Source organism: Micropterus salmoides, unplaced genomic scaffold, assembly GCF_014851395.1.
Source record: "Micropterus salmoides isolate LMB-PRFRI ecotype aquatic unplaced genomic scaffold, ASM1485139v1 Ms_hic_scaffold_13, whole genome shotgun sequence".
Taxonomy (NCBI): Eukaryota; Metazoa; Chordata; class Actinopteri; order Centrarchiformes; family Centrarchidae; genus Micropterus; species Micropterus salmoides.
The window spans coordinates 28,886,050-28,911,494 of NW_024040374.1; the positions used below are offsets into that span (position 1 = coordinate 28,886,050).

At 40.3% G+C, this 25,445-nt stretch overlaps 1 protein-coding gene across 2 annotated transcripts in view; it reads left to right on the plus strand.

The window, feature by feature from the left end:
* The window catches only part of si:dkey-44g17.6 (guanine nucleotide-binding protein G(I)/G(S)/G(O) subunit gamma-12), a 34,742-nt gene extending 11,883 nt beyond the window's left edge, over nt 1–22,859 (plus strand). For both annotated transcript variants that reach the window (XM_038716784.1, XM_038716783.1), the window contains exons 3-4: nt 20,473–20,592; nt 20,683–22,859. In XM_038716784.1, the coding sequence (XP_038572712.1) occupies nt 20,500–20,592; nt 20,683–20,808 (219 nt within the window). In that variant the 5' untranslated portion in view covers nt 20,473–20,499 and the 3' untranslated portion in view covers nt 20,809–22,859. The remainder of the gene's footprint in view (nt 1–20,472; nt 20,593–20,682) is intronic.
* Nucleotides 22,860–25,445: the final 2,586 nt, after the last annotated feature.

Here is a 25,445-nt window from a genome sequence, read left to right on the forward strand (position 1 = left end):
AACCGATTCATCGATGCGTTGTCTAAGAAGTACCTCTGCTGGGCGGCGGCAGCGCCCCCCCACCCCTTTAACGAGATAAGCTGTGTACGTTGATAGATAATAGATATTTATTAGTCCTTTCGGAAATTCATAGTGTGTCATACAGCAAACATCAGACCAACAACACCAACAGACCAACAACCAGACAGCTGCTTTACCAACACAAACATCACCCGAGTGCTCTACAAGTTATACTAAGGGGCAGCTATCCGACACCCAGGGTAAGCGCTATGTGCGACAGTAATAAAAATGTCCGTGCCAAACAGTGTGCTATATAGTTATATGGATTAAATGAAGCGTTGATGCAAAGAATTTGTGACGATGCATTTTATTAATCGATTTAATTTACAGACTGCAGGTTGTTATTCATGTGCAGGTGTTGCTCTGCAGTGATAGCTGTGTGCACAGCGCAGTGCACGTGTGTGTGCAGACACAAAATTCCTCACTAGTCTCAATAGCTGTAATTTGGCTGTTAGAGCTGAGCTGCTGATTTCACCTGCTGGTGTCATCAGACACGGATGTCGCTTTACTGTATGTGACACTTCAGAGGAAAGTAAGTCAACAATCTCTAAAAACATATTTCCTAGTTTTTCCTCTCCTCGCAAGATTTTCCTAAGATGCAATGAAATGATGCAAGTGTGGGAAACTTGGATGCGGTTAAGAGACATGGGATGCATCCTTCATACACTCAGTGCTGTGAGTCAGCACCGCCTCATCCTCTTGCTGGTGTGCTCGAAGGCATATGACAACTTTTCTTGGAAAATAGTGAAATGGGGCCCTGTTCATCAGACCACAAATGAGACTAGTGTGTGTCTAAAGTGGTTCTGGGATCCAGTATAGGTACTGGATCTGCTTGAGGCCTCACATATGAAAAACATACAACTTATTCACAAATTATTCACTGATTATGGTGAAACTGGATAACATTTTATGGAGTTTCTAGATCGTCAGATAGCTTTAAAGTAATCGCTAACTTCTGCTAAATCTCTTTGCCTGGACTGGCAGCTTGGAATGAAAGTAGAAAGAAAATGTTGAAAACCTAGTATTTAGAGCCGTCTGAAGCCTGAGCTTTTTGCTCACAGGGATTACTTTTAAATATGTTTACCTCATTGTAACAACATTATAATATTATATATGACAGAAAATAGCATAATAGGTCTTAATGGTGCTTAAATGAATCCAGTAGGCCTATCCTGTGGATTTTTCAAAGAGCTACAATGCCAGATGTAAATGTCACGTGATATCAGTGTGTTCTTTCAAACTGTTCATCAGATGGGCACTCACTTGTGCTCTGTGCTAATACATTTCCTCCACATGATGGCAGTGTGGGACAGTCCATTCTCCTCATTCCCCAAGTTTAATATAACCCTTAATCATTGTAGTGCACTCAATGGTTGGTGAAATCACAAACTTTAATATATTACTCAAAAGATATATTTTCTTTGTCCCTATTTGGTCAGGGTATTGCAGAACTGTGAATAAGAGAGTAATGTATTTTTTGTGTGTATATATGTAATATGTATGTCAGTAGTAGTAGTTCAGTCAAGTTCAAGTAGGTCAGTCACTTAAAACCATGTTAGGAACACAAAAACTAATTAATCAAATTGATTTTATGTCAGAAGAAGGGACAACTTTAAAAACATATAGCTTCCCAGAGACAGCTTTTAGAGAGAACATGGTGTGATTGATTGCATGAACATCAGTAATTAAAATGAGAGAGTGTAAAAGTGATCCAGTTGATATGCAGGTGTTGAACAAAGGCCCCTTTCGCCAGTGTGCAGGTGTGTTGCTAAATGGCTGCAGGACATTGGCATATTCTGCACAGCTGGCAGAAACAGAAACCACCTCTGTTAATCAAGCTATCAAGGAAGTGAATTTATTATTATACAACACAAGGTTGTACAACAAAATGAAAGTTTGTAGTCCCTTCATGCTACACACTTAGAACTTAACAGATATTTAAATGTAAATTAGAACAGGGTAACATAAAATAAATCAAATTAAACCGTGTATGCACCCAGGAAATACTTCTGCAGTGCATTTTCTGAATTTACGTGTAAACAACAGCAAAAAGAAAGTGATGATTATATGGTTTTCACCTTTAGCACTGATACCACAAGTCATTAGCTTGTATTTAGTGACAAATAATGAATCTTAACACGTAATTAAAGCAAAGTTTCAGGTAGGTTTGGGCTTGATGCAACTCGAGCTTTTGAGTGCTAGGGTGTGTGTTTATATGTGTAGGACGAGCATTACATATTTAGTGCATTATTGTCGCACCCAGGGGAGATCCCTGGCCTCTTTAGGCATGTCCTCCATCCTGTTTCATAAGCATCTGCTCATATATGGGCATATTCCTTCCTTCTGCTCGGTTACACTACGTCCGCTTCCTGAGCCCCTCCCCCTCACAGTGTTCCGCCTACTCCCCCCATCACATACACAAAGATACACATACACACTCCTGTTCATGTTGGTTAGCTATGGGCAGAGGCGGGAGTGTCTCTTCCCTGTGCAGGAAGTAATGTGGTTAATACTCATTTGATCACCAGTTCTGATGACTTGCATCCATGACCAGGAAGCCAGCACCGGTTTTACTGTGGACTTTGCGTTTTTGTTTTTGGTGGTTTAATCTGTAACCATATGTTAAGACTGATGGAAATAGCTTATATGCCTGCATGTGAAGCTGTATGTTTCCCTCATGTCACACAAGTCACGCTTCAATTTTTTCATGGAAGAAGGAGGGGGAAAAAAACGTTTTGATCTGTGAATACTTTCAAGCCCTTTAATTCTCATATACTATATCCTTGGCAGCTTCCTTCTGCTTTCAGGAACTACTGTGTAGTCAGTGTTGCTTGTGAAAATAAATCTTAGACTTCTAAAGATTTCCGTTTTTGTGTTATTTATGTGCATGCACCTCTAACTCTTGGAATTCAAGCTGGGATCGGTGTGCACTGGGTGGCCTCCAAGTGCCCTGGATGCATGCAGATACCACTTGAGATTAGCTGCTCAGCTATAATGTAGACACATGTTGGCTTTGAAGTAGGACAAACAGCCTCATCAAGTGTTTTGCCACAAGGCACTCGAAGTATTACTGGTGGACAGCTGGGGCTCCTGAATTCTGTTTTTCTTTAAATTTCTTGTTCACCTGGAAAAATATTTGTAATGTAAACCATATGCTTTTAGATTAGTACTCAAAATGTAGTATTGTGTAGCTTATTAGAACAGGAACATTTCCCGTGTGACGCTTTGTGGGACAAAAACAGAATGTCCTCCCTTGCCAACATTGTGCCTACACAAAACCATTAGTGTGAACAAATTATTACCGCAGTTTCAGATGTATAATTACCATGCCCCCCTCCTTGTTGCCTCCTTGTGACATATTGTCAGCCAACTCAACAACTAGGTCACCGCAGATCCTGTTTCCATGGATAGGATTTTTGCACAACTGCCTGCCAGGTGCTGACTTCACCTCTGTCTGTTGGGGGAATTGCAAGAAGGGTTACATGTATATGTTGTTTTTAGCAATATCAACTGCTTTCCGCTAGCTCAGGGGTATTCAATTAAAGTTAGAGAACATTTCCCGAAGCAAAGGTCCGGAACATCACAAGGACTAACTTGTGTTATTATTCAGTGCCAACGTAATAGCCTAGTTGTATCATATGTTTTTAGTCAACAACTGATTGTCATCATAAAATATTTCAACAATATTTTTCAGTTTTCACATGAAACTGGAGGGACATTAAATAATAATTACTCTAATAATACATTCTAAATGTAAATAAACTAAAGGCTGCATTTTTTTTAAATGTGCATCTTCAAATAAAGTGCTTAATTTCAGAACAAAATGAAATAAAAAGTGTAGCTTGAAGTGACTGAAGTGTAGTCTCAACCAACTGAAAAATCTCAAACCATTTCCGCTTATATACCACTTCCCTACTTTCTCTGGTTCAGTGAGAAACATGTGCTCTGGCTAGGACTGGAGATATAAGAGATTTTCTGGTTTTGCCCGTGGGAAGAACGTACATATAACAATCTGTACATTCTTGGTTAAAAGCCATGTGAAATCTCGTTTCTCTTTCGTCTCCTCTCTCCCTGTGTGTTTGTCACTCGCGGACTCGACTCGCAATGCTTATCGGAATGCAGAGATTTGACTGGCTGAGCAGCATCACATGAGACGACTGGAACACATGCAATTGGTCCATTACAGTAAATGCTAGAAAAGCTGCGCAGGATCAAAATAGAAACACTCCGTCGCAAGGTAGTAATGCACAATAATAAATCGGCTGTAGGTTGGGGGCCGGAGAGGACCCAGACCGCGGTCCGTCAATTAGTGACCTCTGCTCTAGCGGCATTATCAGGACAAATGTTTTATTAATTTGTCTAATGCTTTTGTTTATGACCAATTATTAAATAGTGAACTAATTATTAAATAGTGAACTAAAATTAAGCATGTTAAACATCAAACATGTTAACATTGTCCATGTGTGCATGTTAGCAGGCTGACATTAGCAATTACTCAAAGTACAGCCTCACAGAGCTGCTAGCATGGCTGCAGACTTCACTCAGTTCTAATTAGTCTAATTTGATGCATAAAAGCTTTTTGGCGGAAATGTTTTGCAAAGCAACGGAATGTCTGCTATTTAAAACACTCATGATCATCACTGCAGGGTCTTGACAATAAACAGTCCACCCAGCTTGCTTTATCTGATCATGTGCGGCTGTGTCCACTTTGAGACACTACTGTGCCACGTGTCTGCCAGACATGAATTCCACCCTGATCTGTGCTGCAGGAGCCATCCAGGGAACGTCGGCCTCCAGTTAACAAACATAAGGGTCTGGCAGTTAAGAGAGGACGACCAAGCAGCAGTCACCCTGCCCAGAAAATCTGCCCAGCCACTGGTTACATGCCTGGGATTCTTTTCTAAAAGCTGCTCCTTCCTGCTTTGATTTTTGTCTCTAAAACATTTTCCTCCACCAGACAGTGGCAAAGGAAATATTTTCCAGTCCAGAAATAAGTTGCTTTTAATTGCATTGCCTTGCGAGCATACACTTGGTAGTCTGTGCCACTGTAAGAATGTGCCTTTGATTGATGTTCATTAGGGGCGAAACAGGGTGGTGTGCTGCTCGGCATTGCAGCCGCGTTCCATTGGAGTTACACTGTTCTGAAAACAAACCGCTGCAACCGGCCCGCACATACTTTCCCTGTGAGATCCTGGTTGGTGCTTTGAATGAATACAGCATTATAATGCTCCAATATGCATGACTGAAAAAGAAGCACCAGGCCAGGTTTGAATATCACATATTGTAGGTCATTGCTGACTGAGGTAATGCAGAGCTTTGTTTGGGAAGATCAGTTCCTGTTTTTGGATAATAAGCTTGTCAAAATTGCATTAAACTACATGCATCTGCCCTTTTATGGAGCAGACTAGGTCTTTATGACCTTGTGACGGCATAAATGTTCTCACTTATGTAAATGATTGACTGGATTTCATGGATTGTGGTAGTTGATAAGCATGCATGCATGCTTGCAGGCCTTTGGATTATAACTTGCAGCATTCCTTCTTTACAAATGTATATGTGTTTCCTTTTTTTCATGTCATAACAAGTGACAGTGTGTCACATATTGGCACTCATTTAATACAGAGCATCATGGAATAACATGTGCCTATGTGTACGAGTGACTGCACTAGAGGGGAGACACACACTTGGCTTTTCTACCACAATGTCTGTCAAGAAGGTCTCTTCATCTGGTACTTTCTCATTTTGCAGAGCTTCACCATGATGTGCTGTGCCCGAATGCCACTCCTGAGATGAAAAGTCTTTCTCCAACCTGCTTGAGAAATTTTTTATTGTTTTAGTTTCCTAAATATAAAATATAAAATAAATAAAACTGTATAGATCCCCAGTGGTAGAAGAAGTACTCAAATGTTTTACTTACCCCTGCGGAGTATTATCGCCCAAATCTGCAGCTCGCCTTGACTTTATGGAGCTTTATAGTGAGTTTCAGCTAATTGTTAAGCTGTCTGGCCACGACTTACCTGTTTTAGTTCACACTCTCAGTGCCATTTTCAGCCGCAACACATAGCTGTTTTTGGTGAAAAAGCTCTAAAAACCCACTGTACGCTACCTGCTCAGCACCAAAACGGCAGACAAAGTTAGTGCATAGTTGGTGAACATAGTGGAGCAGCTAAAGAGCCAGATATTTCCTTCAGGAGTTGGTAGAAGAGTGCATATTGGACATTTGTCAGGTGGCCAGAAACAAGATGGCAAATGTATAATAATGTCTGTCTGAAACTGCTTGATGCGATAGCCTACTCTATCACTATGGTTGCTCCCCCGATCAGTTCTGGCAAAGCAATCATTGCTGGTTGCCATAAAACACATCACGTCACACTTACTTCGCCAGGGCACGAGATACAGATACCAGATTAAGTAACTCCGGTATACTGCAAATACAGAGAGATTTATTTGGCGGTGATAGTCTTAATCAGCGCTGTATGAACTCGTCTGGCAAGGGCTTGAATGTAACATAAGTTTACTTTTATGTAAAAGTCCTGCACTCCAGCTTTAAGTAAAGGTACAGGTTTGGGTCATATGCATGTATTTTCCATCTCTGTGATTTTCCATATTGTAGCTTTACAGGGGTACTTATCTTGTTTAGAGAGTGTAGACTCTCCATTGACTTTTCTCTTTATTTTCAGTCTTTTTTTGTAACTCATTCTCATTGGAAGTAATGAGAAGTTACAACTGTTATTCAGACCAGTTAAACTTGCATTTTCGTCAAAATGCAAGACAATCAAATCAACAGCGATGCCCCTAAAATATACAAGAAATAGTGAAATTCATCCACTTTCCAAACATCATCCTGAAACAAATCATTCATTCAGCAGGAGAACACATTTCCCATGCTCTCTGTAAAAATGTGCACTTTGTCTGCAGGAACCCTCGTGCAGAGCTGGGCGGGGGTGGATGTTTGGGATTCTTTCTCAGTTAACCTGTCTTCATTGCAGTGCATGCAAAGTCTCTGGTAGTAACGTGTGCGGCCAAAGGGCGGATTGCTAATGTGTCAAGACTGCAGGATTGCAATCAGGTGTCTTCCAGACAGGGAGATGTCATGAGGGAGTTGCAGCCACTAGTGGAGCCTCCCCAACAGGACACTTTGGACATGGTGTCCACCCTAGCGGCTCTTATGTCCACATGCCCTCTCCTCTAGGCTCATTATGTGCAGTTTATTGCTCACTCAGCTCTGGGGTGCTCCAGAGTTCACAGGAAGGAGAAAGGGTGTGTGTGTGGGGTGTCATTCTTGTTACTGAGGTCAGAAGGCTGTGTTTTTTTCCCAGCCCTCCTCTTATTCTCTCTTTCTGTCTTTTGTTCGTCATGATAAGCAGTCAGGTGGCACCAGTGAAGAAGCCTCCCTATCACCCGACCATCACCTTCCCTCAGTGCTGGGCATGCGCTGATAAGATCAGCCTCTTTAACTACGCAAACCACAAGACCACTGTCATTTTCTATTTAGTCAGTCTCTCAGTTTTGTCATGCAACCTTTTCCAGGTGTCTAGTTCCATTTAGTTTGAGGTTTTTTAAAAATTGCTATGTTAGAGTCTCACATGTATCCGTCTTATGTAAATCACTGGTTGCTAGTTGAAGGAAACTGGCATGCTTTGCCCCTTGTGTTATATCAGAAATGTCAAGAAATTCATTAATTATTTTATCCACAAACCAAATGTTCGACGATTCAAAGATCCTGCAAGGTTACGTTGAACTTTGCTGTAAGTGGGTAGCGTCCAATCTGTGTTTCAAAAACCTCTGTAAAAAAATGAATTAGTTGAAGAAATTAGTTGGCACAGCCGATATGTTAGAGGGTAGCTTACACTTGCTTACACTGACAATCGATCATCAGTATTTGATTGAAATTTGGTGCATTTTGATTAGGGCTGGGGCGATTCGTCGACAAAGTAAACGTAATCGATCACGTAAATACGTCGACTCGCATTGCATGTGTTGAAGCGTTGCTGTGTCCGGTGTTAGCAAGGATTCCCTCATTCAAGCTGCAGCTACAAGACCTCACCTTCGACCGTCTAAAGTTTGGGATTATTTTAGACAGACACTCAACAACGTGCTGCTCCGTGAGCTCTGTGAATTGGAAATAGCTTTACTGCAGTAGAACTGCTGTTCACGAATACGTGAAGCAGCATGAACGCGTGAAGTGAAAGCATTTTTTTGGCTGTTTCTCAATACCGAGTTCGCCAAGTTTGGCTTCTGTACTTTAAAACTCAAACTCCCAGGAACGGGACCACGCAGTCCATCATTCAGCAATTGGAACAGCAGTGGACTTGATGACGGACGGACCTGTTAGCGGGCGGGACCTCACATCTCCAAAAACGTCAAACAAATTTTCAATTCAACAATTCAACAAAATTAGCTCTGTCTTTAGAAACCGACCACATATTTGGAGTTTAAAAAACAATATTCCCGCATAAAAAACTCAGAAAACTGAATTCCATGACACAATAACAGCAGTATTATAACTTACAGTTGTGAGTTTTCTCCTCCGCTTTTTGGCAGTGAAATGCATTCTGGGATATCTGGCTATCCGTCCACAAAAGTCACCACCAATGCAGGCTCGGTAAAATGGACGGAGCGAGAACACATTCGGGTATTTGACTGAACTTGGCTAGATGCGGGCTTTCGAATTGGAACAGTACTTTGGCTGCGACTGATGATGTTTCACAAGTCCACAAGAACACAAGTACAGACAAGAACGCAGATTGAGAAACAGCTTCTGTCTCCACAAAAGCACGGCACATTATCAGGACGAGTACACCATAACACCACATAGTCCATTAAAACATATTTCTTCATCGCCTTCATGTTAAAAGTCATTTCTGCTCTGCTGCTGTCACGGTAACGTAACATCACACCGCGTGTCATCTAATGTTCAGCCGTTTCATATTTTCTGTTTATTTAACGGCCACGTATGAGCAAGAAAACAGCTGAAACTAACATCACAGACAATCTGCGACTGTCTGGACAGTCGGTGAATCGTTTCAGTTGTTCTCTTTGCGTGAAAAACATGCAGAAATACATTTGATCATACTGCATTACTCAATATTGAAATAAATTTCATAAACATTAAAGTAAAGTAGCCTAATTAATGTCTGTTATTGTTATTATCACAACACATCAGTGACGTGTAAATTTGATTCATTTTAAGATATTCTAATGTGTTTCATCAGGATGATTGAATAAAATACTGATTTATTGATTAGACATGTTTTTGATATTTATTTTAGATAAATTGGTATGTTAATCGAGTAAAATAGGCAACATGTTTTTTCTTTAGAGAACACAAAATTAGTCAACTAATCGAAAAAATAATCGTTAGATTAGTCGACTTGAAAAATAATTGTTATATACAGCCCTAATTTTGACTAGATGACCAATGTAGTTGTGCGTCTTTCATTGCATGTCAGAGTATCCTGAATTGTAGATGAATGAATTCTGTTTCATGCCAAACATGACGAAGCCCTGTGTCAAGTTTCCTTTGATGTTTTTTCAGTTTATAAAGTAACAAATACTATATGAATTTGTTTCTGCCTCCACCCCAATACAATGCAGGACATTTTTGTAGGTGTTGCTCATAGGATTAGAAAATAAATAAATTTAAAGAATTCAAAACCAAAATCTCTTTCCAGATCCTCCTTTGTAGTCTAGATAATCCATATATATATATATATATATATTTTTTTTTTTTTTTTTTTCGAATACTGAGGGTGGGAGGGGGTCTCTTAGTGCATGTGAGTGTGGGGAAGTGGGTAAAAGGTGAGGAGACTTGGTGTTAGTAACCTTGGAAGAACGGCATGAAAACTTCAACTTTATGTGTAACTAGGAGGCTGGGTAGGAGGAGTTGCTGATGTTTATCTTTAAGCAACGGACCATATCAAAAACGTGTGTTGCCCTCTTGGATTGACATATGATTCAGTTCTCTGTGCCCTTAACACAGCACTGTTTGCATCCTATATAACTGGTTTTGAAGCTTGATGTGAAGCAAGCAGAACATGATCAGCGTGTTTTGCAGTTGGAAGGTGGAATGAGAAAAATTTTCTGTAGCCTTTTTTTTAATTTCCATGTAGTTTGAAGTAAAAAAAGATGATTTTCATGGACAGAGTGCACCGTGTTTAGAAAAATACACCAATTTCTACAATGAGAGCTGTGAGTTGGTTGTTCGGTGCCTTGTGAGTGCGGTAGGCTAAAGGTGGTGTGAGAATGAGGGGTTGTGGGTTTACTGAATTCCTATCCGGTGAGCAGAGCATTGGTTTCTGTCTAGACAAAGCTCAGTTGTCGGGGAGACCCATGCAGATCCAGGACTGCCCCGGGCTCCAGGAAGTATTGGTGGGAGAGAGTGGGCTCTTTTTTTCCTTCCTGCTCACTTTTCCCTCCTTGGGGGATTTCAACGAATGCAGTCAACTGCTGAGAGTGTTTCTTGTTGGTGGTGGTGGGAGTTTTTCTCCCATGATAGGGTGGAGGCAGCTTGGTGTATTTGTGCAGAGATATCAACAGCATAAAAATCTTTCATGTCTCCCACTCAGCAGGAAATAGCAGCCTAGCCCACCTTGCACACAGGGCATTCACAGTCACAGATGCACACACTGCAACACAAACTCACTTGCGAAGGATACAGTGTAGTATCCACCAAATTTCTGACTTTTATATGACACCAAACCACAAAAGCAGTTCTCAAGTTCGTGGAGCCACTCTGTGTGTGGCTCTATTGTCTTTGAGTGACTGTGTACAGCAAGATAAGGCGATACAGGTGACATTTCTCCTACAGTGTTGGATCAGGGAGCAGACAGGGCTGACTAAGAGCTCATTAACTGTTACACTCAGCTGTGCCTTAGGGGGATTTTCTTGGAGCAGTGTGCGCCGTTCTTCTGTAGCAGACAGTAGACAGTTTGTTGTCTTCAGAGGATTTGTAGTGATGACAGCAGAGGTGTTTCCAGTATGAAGATAATACAATTTGGAAAAAGACACCACAGCCCCCCCGGTTCCAAAGTTCTGCATGCTACTTGCCATATTTTCAAGGTCTAGAAAATGCAAAGTTGTTTATCTATATAGAATGCAGAATACTATGTATGCCAACATCCATTTGAAATTAGCCAAAGTTTATTTTAAGTCTTATTGTATGGCAGTTTGTATACCAAGAAGTTGAAATTGACTGTAAATGGCACGTAGATACTCTAATATTTTAACTGCTTATGTTCCAAAGCATTTTGCCCAACCTAATTCTTGTTTTTGTTTTTGTTTTTGTTTTTCTTTCTACATAACTAATGGTTACAAGGCTTATCACCCTTTTAAAATGCAATATATTTCAACTAGCAGTTAGCATGGTCAAATGGGAATTACATTATTTTGTGCAGATATTTGGTCATGAATCAAGGGATTAGACAAATAAAAGTTTTTATATGATAAGGAAAAGTCTTGAAGAAAAGTCTTGAGCTCACCAAAGATATTAAACTTCATCCAAAGGCAGGCGTGAATCTGTGTAAAAAAGTTAACGGCAGTGCATCCAATAGAGCCTAAGGCACTCGCTTCCGCTTCTGGCCCATGGGACCTTATTTTGGGAAAAATATGTATGGTAGTCAATGGCGAGAGACAACTTATTTTTTGATCCTGTTTGAACTATGCCCTGAATTACACATATGATGTTTGTCAATTTAAAAGATAATTTTGTCCGTCGAGAAAGTTGCAGTTTGTCGTAAAACAGTAAAGTTACAAGTCCTTTTGTGTGAAAACAGTTTGATGAACTACACCTCTCGTCTCGCACAATATATGTCACCAACACGGCAATTAATGCCCTAAATTTGCACTGAGCTTGAGCTGCTGCTCAGAACGATCGATTGTTGAGGCTACCATTTCAACAGGTTGTATATAACGGCTGTTCTTATCTTTGTTTATGCCTTATGTATGTTTGTTTTAACCCTATTGCATATCAAATTTCCCCTAGTGGGACAATAAAGATTTAACTTGAACTTGCTGCTAGCTAGATAACTTAGCTATGTTCCACGCAGAATTATATCTCACCTGATGTGTTTAATCCAACGACTCCTGGTCCTTTTATCACATCATCTTGTCATGTTGTCAAGTTTTTTGACGTTAGCTTCAGTAATGTTAGCTTCAGTCATTGAGAGAAAAAGTGACTTTTGGGTTTCTGGTCTTTGTAATTATGTATTTACGTCTTATACCCCAACAGTTTTACATCAAACTACGACTTTCTTGACTTTGAAATGTATATTTTAAATTGACCATCATCATATGTGTAATTTAGAGCACAATTCAAACAGAAGCAAAAAATTTATTGTCTCTCGCCATTGACTACCGTACATATTTTTTTCCGAAGTGAGGTCCCATGGTGGTCCACCGGAAGAGGAGGAACATAAGCCCTGGATATACTTGTTTTTTAACAATGCGCAGACAGGCGTTGGCGACGCAAACGGCATTGTTCACACACTTTCCTGCGTACCTGGAGGATTAAACCTGAATCCACTAGGGGGCAGACCAGGACGGGATCATCCCTCGCCAACACTGGATTATCTTCCTTGACATCTTCCAAATTTGCACATCGTAAGAAAACCAAACATAGCGACCCTCAAGCAGGTTGTGATTTTAATGAGACATAATGATCTCGGTAATTGCGGACTAGCTCCAGGAGTTTTACTGTAAACATCCCGCCATAAATCTCCTTTTTTAAAGTCTGCTGCTGACCTTCTTCTTTTGCGTTTAATGATGGTTGGCAAACCAACTGGGCTGGCGATATGTATACCTTAGAGAACCATGACTGATTGTACCAATCCATAGATGTTGAGTAATTTCAGCATCTACTTCTGCTGGTGGCGCTAGAGGAAAAGTCAAGGGACCATCAAAGACTAGGATCCATCCTCTAGGAAACCTGACTGTCTGTACTTAATTTAATGGCAATCCAACCAAATTTGAAATTTCAATCTGGACCTAAGTGGTGGACCAACTGACCAACAGACAATGCAACAACAATACCATATTGTCATAGAGCAAAGCTGTTAGCATGGCTAAAAAAGGTTATAGTGTCCATTTTTTTAAAACTAAAATAAAATGATCACAAAAAGAAACAAGTCTGGAAAGAGAGCTGCTTCCACAGGCCTATTTATTATACTTGTTCAAAGTGAGTGTTCCCCATGCAACAGGTTTGCATGATCTCCCCATATTCATATTTATGACATTTATTTATCAATAGAAGCATCTGGCCTTCCAGATTTAGCTTCAGCCATTTTCTTTGTGTCAGCTTTTCATTTCTCCCCTCTGTGTGTCAAATCAAAGCAATATCTCCCAAAGCTAAATCTATCAATCAAAGCAGGGCACGGGAGAGGAGTGGGATGATAATGTGGGTTTTTTACCTGCTTGTCTTCCATTTACTTTGAATCTCATGAAAGAAAAGTTTCCAAAACTTCAAACACAGCCCTAATCCAGGGATGCTATTCACTATACCTCTCTGCACGGTGTATTTGAAGATGAACTTATTTCTCAGGGAATCAGTAGCACATTCCTCAAGGCTTTGAACTTTTGAAATGGCCTGTGACAGTCTGCAGGACACACACACACGCACACACATTAAAGACACACTCAAAGGAACCTGTTTCTCTGCACATGGGGCCCAGGTGGGAAGAAAGGACAGGATGACAGAAACTGGAGTGAAAATCTGTTGTCCTACAGCTGACCTCACCCTAGGTAAAGGTGCTGCATGCCGCTGCAGAGCTTTGTGTGGCAGGTGCAACGTGTGTGAGTGTGGCGCCCAGAGAGAAACTCACAGCCTCTGACTCAGCGACTTGGAACCCTCATTTCCTGGTTTAGTCTGCAGTACAAACACCAACCCCTTATGTGTTTCTTTTCATGTTGGCAGACTTCACACATTAGGTCTTCAAAGCTTTTTGGACAGCGCTGTTAAAAATCTGTCACCATCAAAGCTTGTAATCAATGATACTCATGCACAGATTGGAATGTTGTAGCATTAGTCATACCGTGTGTCTCCAACAAATCAGAAGTACTCTGTGTTTGTTTCTCTCTGGGAGGCCTCTGTCTCTTTCCTCTGCACGCCTGACTGGACAGTCTGGCTCCCAGATAGCATCAGGCTGTCTGAGATTAGTGCTCATGAGGGCACAGTTAAACTTGTAAAAAGCTCTGGACCTCTGTCCCAGTGTCTCTCTTCTACACAATGGCAAATAGCAGTCGTGAGTGTGGCACAATACTGATAGCCTGTCTGCATTGTCACCGTGCCTCTCAAATGTGCCTAAGCCTCAGAGCTTATTGTAGAGGCAGACGCAGATCCTAGTCCAGGAGCAGGGCAGTGGAGCCTGCTGGTGTTGTTGCCAGGCAGTTTAGCCGTGTAACGGACAGATAATGGAGCTGCTCAGTGTCCCATGTCCCGTCATTTTTGGAATTGAAGAGCTGATAACTAATCATTTAGGCTGCAGCTCTCAGCCTGCCTTCTGTTTATCAGACACTGACTAATACCTCTGTAATCTATGAACAAACTGTACCTTGGTTTGTTTGTATTGTCTTTTATTACATTGTAAATGTAATAAGGAGTTATTGAGGTGTATCTTTTCATTGGCAAAGAGATATGTGGTGAGATAGGTTCACCTTTTTTCAAGTCTGTCTGAATCATTACATTGAGATAGTTTTGTCCTGTGTTTGTTCCTGGTTAGTCTGAACATTGAGCTTTGGCAAGTTCAGAATGCTTTTGTTTTGCACAGAATGAAGAATGATTTCATTTTGAATGAGTCATATTTTGATTAATGGATTAATCATTTAATCTATAAAATGTAAAAACAATTGTTCCCAGAGCCGAAGGTCCACCAGTCCAAAGCTGAAAAATATTACATTTGACATGGAATAAAACTGAGAAAAAGCTGTAGATCCTCACATTTGAGAACCTGGAAGCAGGGAACGTTTGGCATTTGTGTTTCATAGATTACTCAGTTTGTTGTTAACTTTTTAACACCTTTTGTTATATTTTAACAAATGTAATATATATTGTTGAAATTACGTTGATTCATTTATTCGTTATTGACAATAATTTTAAGAATGCCACATGTACAAGCACTTTGAAGACGACTGGGAAATTGTAATGAGCTTTTATCACTATTTTCTGTAATTTTATAGTTAGTTAAATAGTTGTCAAATCAGTCCATAATGAAATTATTTGTCAGATGCAACCCTGTTAGTAATGTGTTTGCATCAAGAGCAATATTTGCATACATTTACCATAGTGTATTGTGACACATATAATGATATTAGAATTCTTGGCAATATCACGTAGTGTGCCACCTGGGTGAGCATTGTCCCACTGTTCAGTACACGTCTCAAGCTGTTGATTTTCAAGAATCTGGCATAGGATATTAGTATTAGTATTTATTCGGGCAGCAGATCCAAGCACTTGTAGAGTTACACACCACAGAGCAAAACTTGCTGTCATAAACTCTGCACCTGTGTAAAGCCCCACAGCCACATCAAAGAAATCACTCTAGTGCACTTCAAATGTATTTCTATCAATGCTTTCAGTGCCACATGTTTACATTTTCCACACACAAGTACACAAGCTGGATGCAGACAGGCGCACCACAGCTGCAGGCATTGCAGACATTCTTTTGGCAAGAAAGATTTTAAAGGCTCAGTCTACATACAAAGAATTACACACCCTGTAGTGACACATTTCCCTGCTCCCTTGTTTGTGTTTGTTTTACTGGAATGAGGACTCTTTCCACTCATTCATTTATTTGACTCAAGTCTTTAGTCCAAAAATAAAATTATATGGCAATTAGGCAATAGCTTCTAATATAGCTTTATGTTTTCTTTATGCAGCTTCAGATTTTGCATATAAGTGGTGTTTTGTTTTAAGCTAAAGTGTTGAAAGAGCTGCAGAAAGTCACTTACAGTGGATTTCACTTATTAAACGTAAAAGTAATAAATCAAAATCTTGGGAAATACGCTTATTTGCTTTTTTGCCGTGAGTTAGATAAGAAGATTGACCCCGCTCTCATGTATGTTCACATTGTCCAGGAGACGTTAAGCTTAGCATCCCAGACTGCAAAACAGCTAGACTGGCTCATAACCACCAGTAAAACCACAGGGAGTAAACAAATGAGATATAATGTGTTCATTCGTAAGCTCCACAATTGCTGTTTTTTTTAACCTTTGGACAGAGCCAGGATTGCTGTTTCCCCCTACTTCCAGTCTTTATGCTATGCTAAGCTAACCGACTTCTGGCTGTAGCTTCTAATTTCTCAGCAAGTTATGTATGCTGATGACTCAACGTTGTTTTGAGCTTCTCTACCATCAGTGGAGCTGTGAGAGAGAATCTACATGTTGAGTTGCATAGCGGATGAGAATAAACAAATTAGTCCTGAAAATTGTATTATCCAAAATTAATGTATTTGTGGTAGAATTGTTCTTACTAACGCCAGTTGCAGTCAATTTGTCTGTAGTTGTTATGTCAGTTCAGCAGGTCATTAAAACCAAATTACCGTGTGTTAGATGAGATAATTTACTGTCCTGTTCTGATCTGATTGATTTATTACATTGTTTCCATGATGGGAAGGGGAATTGCAATTTCAAGGAAATGTTCTGCATATGTTCCATCTTCTGTTATGACTGATGTTGTTTGGTCACCTGCAGTACTGTCCAGTCAAGTGCTGCTGAGAAGCAAATAGCACAGAACAGAGCTGCCAGATTAGTTCTTCATTGTTCTTTCCGTGCTAAGGTGTGTGAGTTGCATAAACGATTATTATGGCTAACTGTGGAGGCTAAATTGAAATAGTTCTTTCTGTTATTCATGCTAAATATCATATATCACACTAGGCTGGTTTTTGGCATATATATAACACATCAAGAAAGCACTGGTCATCAATTTTTAATGACAACTGTTCTTTATAGAGCTTCTTCTGAACTATGCAACCCACCAACTTCAGACAGACCAAAAGTAGATTTTCTTTCAAAACGTCACAAATAGCTGTTACTTTGGCATTGCTGGTTTGGAACCTTTTTGTTCCTGTGTGTAGTTTATGTCATTGTTGGCTGCTATAGTATTTTTTCATATGTGAGTAATTTCATGTATTATCTTATCTTCATATTTGGCTTGTTTTGCCTTTTCTTTTCTTATTAATACTGTGTGATTTTGTATTTATTGTTACTGTTTTTGTGTGGACCCCTGGACGACTAGTGACTACTTGGTGGATGCTAATGGGGATCCAAATAAAGAACAAAGAAAGAGCACAAGCTTATTTCATAAAACATTGAACTGTTGACACTGATGAGGCCCATTAAAAGCAGACATAGTCTGTAAGAATGTTATAATCCTTCAGAAGCTGCAAGGTTACTGTAAAGCTGGCCACCACACTGCTTAGAAACAGAGATTTATTTGCACATTAGCACATTTGAGGCTTAGGACCTCACTGGATCAGACAGCTCCTTGAGAAGAGCTGCATAGCAGAGTCTGTGTGTGCCCACACCAGGGGGATGAACCAATCCTGATGCAGGTGTGTGTTCTAAACTCGTTCACCTCTGCTAGATTAACTACTGCAGACGTGCTACATCTGGCAGCTCTGGCCTGTGGGGAAGAGTCTCCACAGTCCCCAATTCTCTGACTACTGCAGTTGCAACACGAACATATGTACATGTGTATATTTATGACTACAGTCAATATTAATAGGCTGTAATTGTACAGTCTTACAGTGGTAGTTTGTTTCACTGCAGCCTTTATCAACCAGTTACAGCAGGATAGGTATAGATGAATGCAATAGACTTTGCACATATTGCATTTTGGTTACATTTTTCTTGGGCTAAATGCAATGCAGCAATAGTGTATAAGCAAACAATGTAATGAGATGGAGAAAAAGAGCTGAAGAGCAGAGAGAAAGAAATGACGCACCCTGATGCGCATCAAGGTGTGCCGCGTTGCAGATGCATTCAGTCTTCTCGGAGACAGTTTGAAGTGGATGTGGCCAACATGCTAGGAGAAGTACATCAAAGCACAAAGGTTGTGATTTCCTGTTGCCAGTAGGTGGCACTATGACTTTGTGTGAATATTGGCATGGGGATGCCTCAGAGAGGGACTCTTATCAGACATCAGAAGTTTGGTACAGAGATGAGCAAGTTACAACAACTTCCTGTTTCATGGCGAATCTTCGATTTTGGACAAAAATTCACAGTTTGTACAACTTTTCATCCGCAGTCTTTAGATTGCACAGCGGAAATTTGAAGTCAATCAGATATATTTTCTAGGAGGAGTCTGTAAATCGCCAAAAATGACAATTGAATTAAAAATGGCTGACTTCCTGTTGGATTTAGGGATTTACCCAAAGGCTTTTTTGTAGGTCTGGACATGACACATATGCCACAAAAAATTTGTACATTTTGGTAAAACATGGCCTGGGGGCTGCTCTATAGCAAAGTCCTTAGGGGGGCGCTAGCGAGCCGTTTTGCCACGTCCCTAATCAAAAATCATATGACACGTAAATTTTCACCGCATTTGAATTTTGTTTTGAGTTTAGTGAGATTTTGAGCACTTTTAGGCAACTTAAAATGCGCTTTATTTGCAGAAAGAAAGAAAAAATAATTATTTCAGTTTCAATAGGGTTCTCGCTCATTTCAATAACTTGCTATCTTTAGTAAGAAAGCGGGCTGTGTGTCAACTAATGGATGATCAAGTGCTGTCATGCTGCTAGGCTACATCAGTGCCACTTTCAAGGCAATAGTAAAACCAGACACAACAATGGAGCAGTAAAACAGAAAACGCTGAGCCTTGTAAATTTTACAGCTAATTACGTCTCTAGTGCCTCCTTCCAAACTTATAGAGCTCTATTGTAGCCACTGGCGTCACACAGCGTCCCAGCAGACGTTGAGGGGTGAGGACCAGCCCCACTATGACGCAGCTCTCCCTTTTCCTGAGTCCACTCATGCCTGCCCGGTGCAGCTGTGGGCTTAAAAACTACAGCTGTGTTGACAAGAGAGCCACGAGTGTTAAGTGTAAAGTTCCCCGGAACAATGACTGCATATAGGTTATGAAAGTGGCTATAGAATGTAATTTTAATGTCATGTTTTCTGTAGGAAAACTTCACCAGGCCCCTCAGCAGCTATGTTTTCTGTTTCCGTGGTTACTGGCCTCTGTGTATGTATAGCTTCTATTTTAAAACCCTCCACCCCCATTTTTTATCCTTTATACTTTAGGGGAACTGGCGATGCTGCTTCCTGTGGAGGAAGCGGAAGGGAGTGGGTGGGGGGATTAAAGGGATGCATGGTCTTGTCTCCCTTCTGTAGTCGGTTCAGACCATGTTTCATCTCCCTTCCATTTCAGCGTGTCCCCCTCCTCTGTAATATCCTGCACCAAAGCACAGAGCAAACATTAACCACTCCACATGTCAAAGATTATTTTTCTGGTGTGTTTTCTGTATTTGTTGAAGAGACTGATGCACTGATCCTTGTAACTCTTGCAATTTTCAGTGCTGAACAATTGTTGGGTACACAGAGAAATTCTTATTTCTTGCTAAACAGCACATTTACCGTGTTCTTCTTGCATTAGAAGCTGTTCCTCTTTCATAATCTGCCAAGAAGTTATCTTTGTGCAGAAAACAAGCTGCAAGCGTGCAGCCTGTCCTCCAAGTAGTTCAAGGAGTGATGTAAGGAGCGGGTAAAAGCAAATCATTATGTCCTTGAAGTGGGAATTGTGAAACAGGAGTTCGTTAGGTTGGGCAACAACTTCTACGCACATTGAGTCAATTCCAGATTAAGTTAACTGTCACTTCTGGGAAGCTTTACAGCTTGCACAGACATTTGTGCAGTAAGATATTAGTAACTTCACTTCTTGTAATTTTGGCAATATTGTGCAAAGCTGCTCATTCATTAATCTGAGTGCTGATATATTTTTTTTTATCACTGACCTCTCAGCAGCCTCAACTGTGTCTGACTTTCAGCATGCATTTAAGTTCAAATACATACCATTATTTATGCAAACCAATTTAACTCTGAAACCCCCAGATGCTCAAGGCCAGCACTGCTTATGGCAGTACATTAAGCTTTATCACTAACAACAAATTTCAAACTCATCATTGTTCTGTTGGATAGACTTCCTTACTGGCAAGAAGAAATTAACAATCTCATGATCATCCATCTATAAAAGATGGGATAGGATAGAATTGATGATGTTGACTTTGTATAAAGGCAGTAATAACCTCAGCAGTATGTTTAGCAGCAGCATGACCTTGGTGCTTCTTTCATTCCACAGAACATCCTGATGCCAGGAATAATTTGACTAGACGTATCACACTGTGGCCTTTTTGGTTTGTGCATATAAAAAAACTGCATCTCTAATTAATGTAAGTACAGTAAGTGTTTCTTTCCTTAATCCAGGTTTGAGCACAGCTGCCACAGACTGCAATGTCATCAAAAATGCAGAGCTCCAGTAGCATAGCTCATGCCAGGCGGACAGTGCAGCAGCTGAGGATAGAGGCCAGCATCGAGAGAATAAAGGTGCCTTTATATTCGTTTACACCACTCTGAACACCTTACTTCTACTATTTATGCCAAGGCAGATCAATGTGTGGACTGATTTCTTTGCAGGTGTCCAAGGCTTCATCAGACCTGATGCGCTACTGTGGAGAACATGGGAAGAATGACCCGCTGCTTATGGGGATCCCCGCTTCAGAAAACCCTTTCAAGGACAAAAAGCCTTGCACTGTTTTGTAGGGGATCACCTGCACTCCTTTTTATTCTTATGTAAAAAAAAAAGCTGATAGTAATACTGTTCACAATGTATCTGAAGACCAGTGTACCACCCTAACATTCACATGCCCGCTGCAGTTTAGGAATGAATGCCTCTCTGCCTTGCAGCCAGATACCAGTTACACCAAAGAACAGGCAGAAGTCTAAAGCTGTGGCCTCGGATCAAAACGTTAGCTCAAACAAAGATGATTACAAGTTTGCACGATGGTTTTGTGGTGACTTTTGTTTCTCTGCACAAGATTTGTCCGACAATATGCAGAAGGCCACAGACCTTGGCTTGCAAGGAGCTGTGCCATTTATGGGAGAGTTCCTGACTCTCTAATTATCACAGCGTGCATAAACAAGCCCCTTAAATCATCAGTCCAATCAGATTTAGGCTTTCACCTCTTACTTTCATCAGGCTTGCTTCAGGAAACAGTTGTTGAGGTTTGTGTGCTACTGGTAATGAGCACTTGAGGTAATGATATCCTGTCAGGGGACGAGTAAACTGTGCCGTCCATCACATGAAGACAAATGGAAAGAATGAAGGTCCATTGCCACGGATGAACATCTTCTGCTTAATATTTAGTAATCTAGTCACTGTCAGAAATAATAGCCTTGAAAAACTGGCCATTAAATTGTTCCCAACTCTGTCTTAGCATCGACAGCAATCAAATTGGTTCCCATTGTCCCGACACATGTCCTGTCTGTATAATTCAGCCTTTCCAGAGAACAACAACTCAGTTAAATGTTTATTGGATTTTTGTTGAGATATTATTGAGAATTTCTTTTGCCACTGTTAGGATACAGAATAGTTCACTTAAATGTAGACGCAGACTGTTAGGATAAATAGACACTGGATTTTCTGTTTCCTTTCCGTCAAGCTAGTTGCATTCCTGTTATAGGACTTTCCATACCTACTTCATTTTGAATCCAATGCAAAGCTATTAAATGTCATGAATGTGATGTCTAAATTGGGAAGCCTGAATACCGGAGGGGTGAAACAGTCATGATGTCTTTTTTTAACTCATTTTGTTCTAATTTGCCTTATAAATGTATTTAAAAACTTTGATCAAATTATCAAAATGAAATAATTGTAGATAAACGTACCTGTGTGAACTTTTGAGATAATTGTGCATGACCCTTTGGCATGAGGTATTCCTTAATTTATGTAAACATGTATTATGACGCCATCATTGCTGAAACAAGGAAAGGATTCAGGATCTGTGCCGTCTTACCAAATCTACCCATTTACTGGTACTATTAGACTTTAGGTGTCCCAAAATACATATATATTTTGTTAGCAGTTTGCTGTTTTCTGTCTGCAGAGCCGAGGCTTAAAACGTACTATTCAGGCACTTTAAAACCTGTAAACACCAGGTGACTGTTAAACTCTTGAGTTTAAAACATTCCACGTTTACAACTGCTCTAAAATATACTTTGATTTTATGATAGCGTATGACTGGCAGTGTGTAGCTGTCATTTGTGTTGTGTGCTCATGCAAAACATAAGCAACAATTTAGCAATTTTACCAGCCTTAATAAAATGAAGTGATCTGGCTTCAACCTCTGAACTACCTTTTAGTCACACAAGTGCTGTTGTCTAATACTGTAAATAAGAAAGGCCATTACGTAAAGGGAGTATTATCTTTCTATAGGCTATTAACTCTGTATGACATCATATTTCAAAGTGACTCATGTTCAACAATGAATTGCATCAAGATATGTCCATAAGTATTGTAGCACAGTATTTCCATGAACCGTAGTATGTTTGCTTTTAACTGTTTAATGTACTTGATAGGAGTGTACTGATTTATTCAAACCTCAATTTTAAATTTCTTACCAGTGAATATTAAGTTGTGTTTTTATTAGAAAAGAAATTACAATGTTTGTGGTTTCTCACACCTGGTGAGTGTAGGTAACAGCTTACTGTATGTCATATTCTGCCTTTACCTGTCTGTTTTGTTTTGTTGCAACTATTGTAAGATTAAAAAAACAACAACTAAACCTTAGGGCAAAAGCGGTGCTGGTCGCTAATATCTGATGTGTTTACCTTCTGTGAATTCAAGAAGTATTTCGTTAAGAGTGTGTTGGATGCATGCATTTATTAGTTTGAATGTGAAGTAGCCATTTGTATGACTTAAAGCTGCACTAATCATTGCTTCTATATTAACAGTAGGTCACATTACTGTGTAATGTGAAAGGGGTCACTCATAGTGACAAACATACAGAGTATTATCACAACTATGCGATTCCCCTCTTCTCTTTGGGGCGTTTTAGCATCTTTCTGCTCATTGTGTTGGTTTAACAGCACATAACTTGACTCTTTTGATTCACCATCACCGCTCTCATCAACCCCACAGCCAACAGCAGTTTTGACAGATAACACCTCTGAAAACCGACTCACACTACCTGCCTTAACACCAAATACCAGACAATTTAGTAACTAGCTCGTGAACACGGTGGAATATTTAACAGCCAGTCAGTTATCTCAGAAATGTGTGAAGACAAGTGAAGTGGAGTTAAAAGTTAAAGTTGGACATTGATTTGTCAGATGTTGCTCTGTGTCTGCTGGCTGATTAGGCAACTCTTTGCTAACAGGCTAGCCATATTAAACTTATTAGGTAAATTATTTATCTATTTGAGATTCAGGACTCTTCGTTTTTGAAAACTGGTTTAAGGATTGTGAATAAGTTCTTGCATATAAAGACATAAGAGAAAATAGCTTTGCCACCATAATAAAGCGTTCGGACTATGAAGTGGGGACTAAAGGTAACGTTCCAAGAGAACAAGCATAGTCCCACTGCTTGTATGTGCTGGTCTTGTGACCCCTCATGGAGGAGTGTTCACAAGTAAAGAAAAAAATGTCTACATGAGAAAGGAATATTCAAATTGTCCACGGGACCACCAGGCAGTGATTCACTATTCACTAGTTTCTCAAGAAACTTGTAGCCTGCGGGGGCCGTAAAGGACGACTGTGTCCGGTCAACACTGCCTGTCAAGGTAAATCCAGCAAGGGAGATAACGTGATACATACTCTTTTGGATCCTGTCAGTTCTGCCTCATTCTGTTCAGGAAGTTTCATGTAAGAGCTGAATATTGGAGGAAGACCTACAAACCTTCTCCTACACTCAGTGGCAGCTTTTCAAGGAGGAACTTGAAGCACTTTCATCTGGAAAGTCTGTAGTCAGAAAGTAAAGTCCTATCTACACACTGGATCCATGTCCGGAGGATGGTCTCCTTAGAGTTGGAGGATGACTGATTAGGGCAGTACTGCCAGAAGAAACCAAACATCCTCATCCTTTGAAAAGATCAGCATTTCTCAACTCTCATCTTTAGGCATATTCACCAACAACTCAAAAAACACAGTGAAAAAAACCTCACATTATCTAAACAAAAGGAAGTACTGGATTATAAATCCTAAATCAGCAATAAGGAAAATCATATTTAACTGCTGTCTGTGAGGATTTTCAGTCATCCAGGTCATAGTTACCCAAGAACTCTAAGACAACTGGACTTGGTTGAGCAACTGGACTAGACAGAGAAGCCTGTGTAAAGACTTTGGAGTGGTTTTTTACCTTTTTGGCGAGCAGAGCTCTTCACCTAGAGGTGGCATATTCACTGGATATGGATGCATGCATTAATTCATTGGGACCAAAAGAGGCCAGGATTCTCAAATCTGACAACGGCTCCAATTTTGTTGGTGCCGAAAGACAACTATGGGAGTCCCTTGCAGGATTAAATCACAGCAAAATACAGGTAGCACTGCTTCAGAATCAAGTGGAGCTTTAACCCACCATCAGCCTCACACTGCAGTGTTGTGTGGGAACGTGCCAGTTGCATGATCAGAAGGGTGCTCAACTCCCATTTTGCGTCAGCAGACACTGGTCGATGATGGACTTCATACAGCTCTCTGGATAATGTTTTGGAACCTGTGACTGAACGTTGCCTATTAAAGGCAGCCTTGGATGCCTAACTGATGCTGATGCAGAGGTTTGTGTATATAAATACTAGTTACCGCTAACCCTGAGAGCATAGGTGTTCAATAGCTCTTCATTTGCATTGTTCAGGATTGTTGTGTCTGTCTGACATTAACATGTAGAGGCTGTAGAGTGTAAGAGCCACTTATCTATAGCCTTTTGTGTTTATTTTGACATTGACACTGAAGGGTAATGCAGTCAGGTGTGTTGCACGCCAGATGAGGCTTGCAGCTTTTTGACCGTGGCCATCGTGTCTGGAGGTAGTGTAGCAGTTGTTCAAACTTGAAAGCTGTGTGATTGGTGTGCTGCCTGGGTTCAAGAACCCTTTGTAAATATCTGTAAGCAATAAACGAAGAAGCAAAAGCAAAGGTAAATGTCTGGATTGGTTACACAGCCTGTGGCATGCATCAGTTAAGGACGCCGACGTTGCAGCACCTAAGTGACTAATTGAAAAGCTGCTGATATAATGAAAAATATGTCAGTGTTGTGTTACAGCTTGTTACTCTGCCAAGCTGTCAACAAAATCAAATAATGCTTCTTTAAAATGAAACTAATAGGCACTTAGCTCTGTTCAAATTATTGCTTTTGACCAAAAGCAATAATCTGAAAGAAATGACGACGGACAACCCCCCACAGCTAGAGG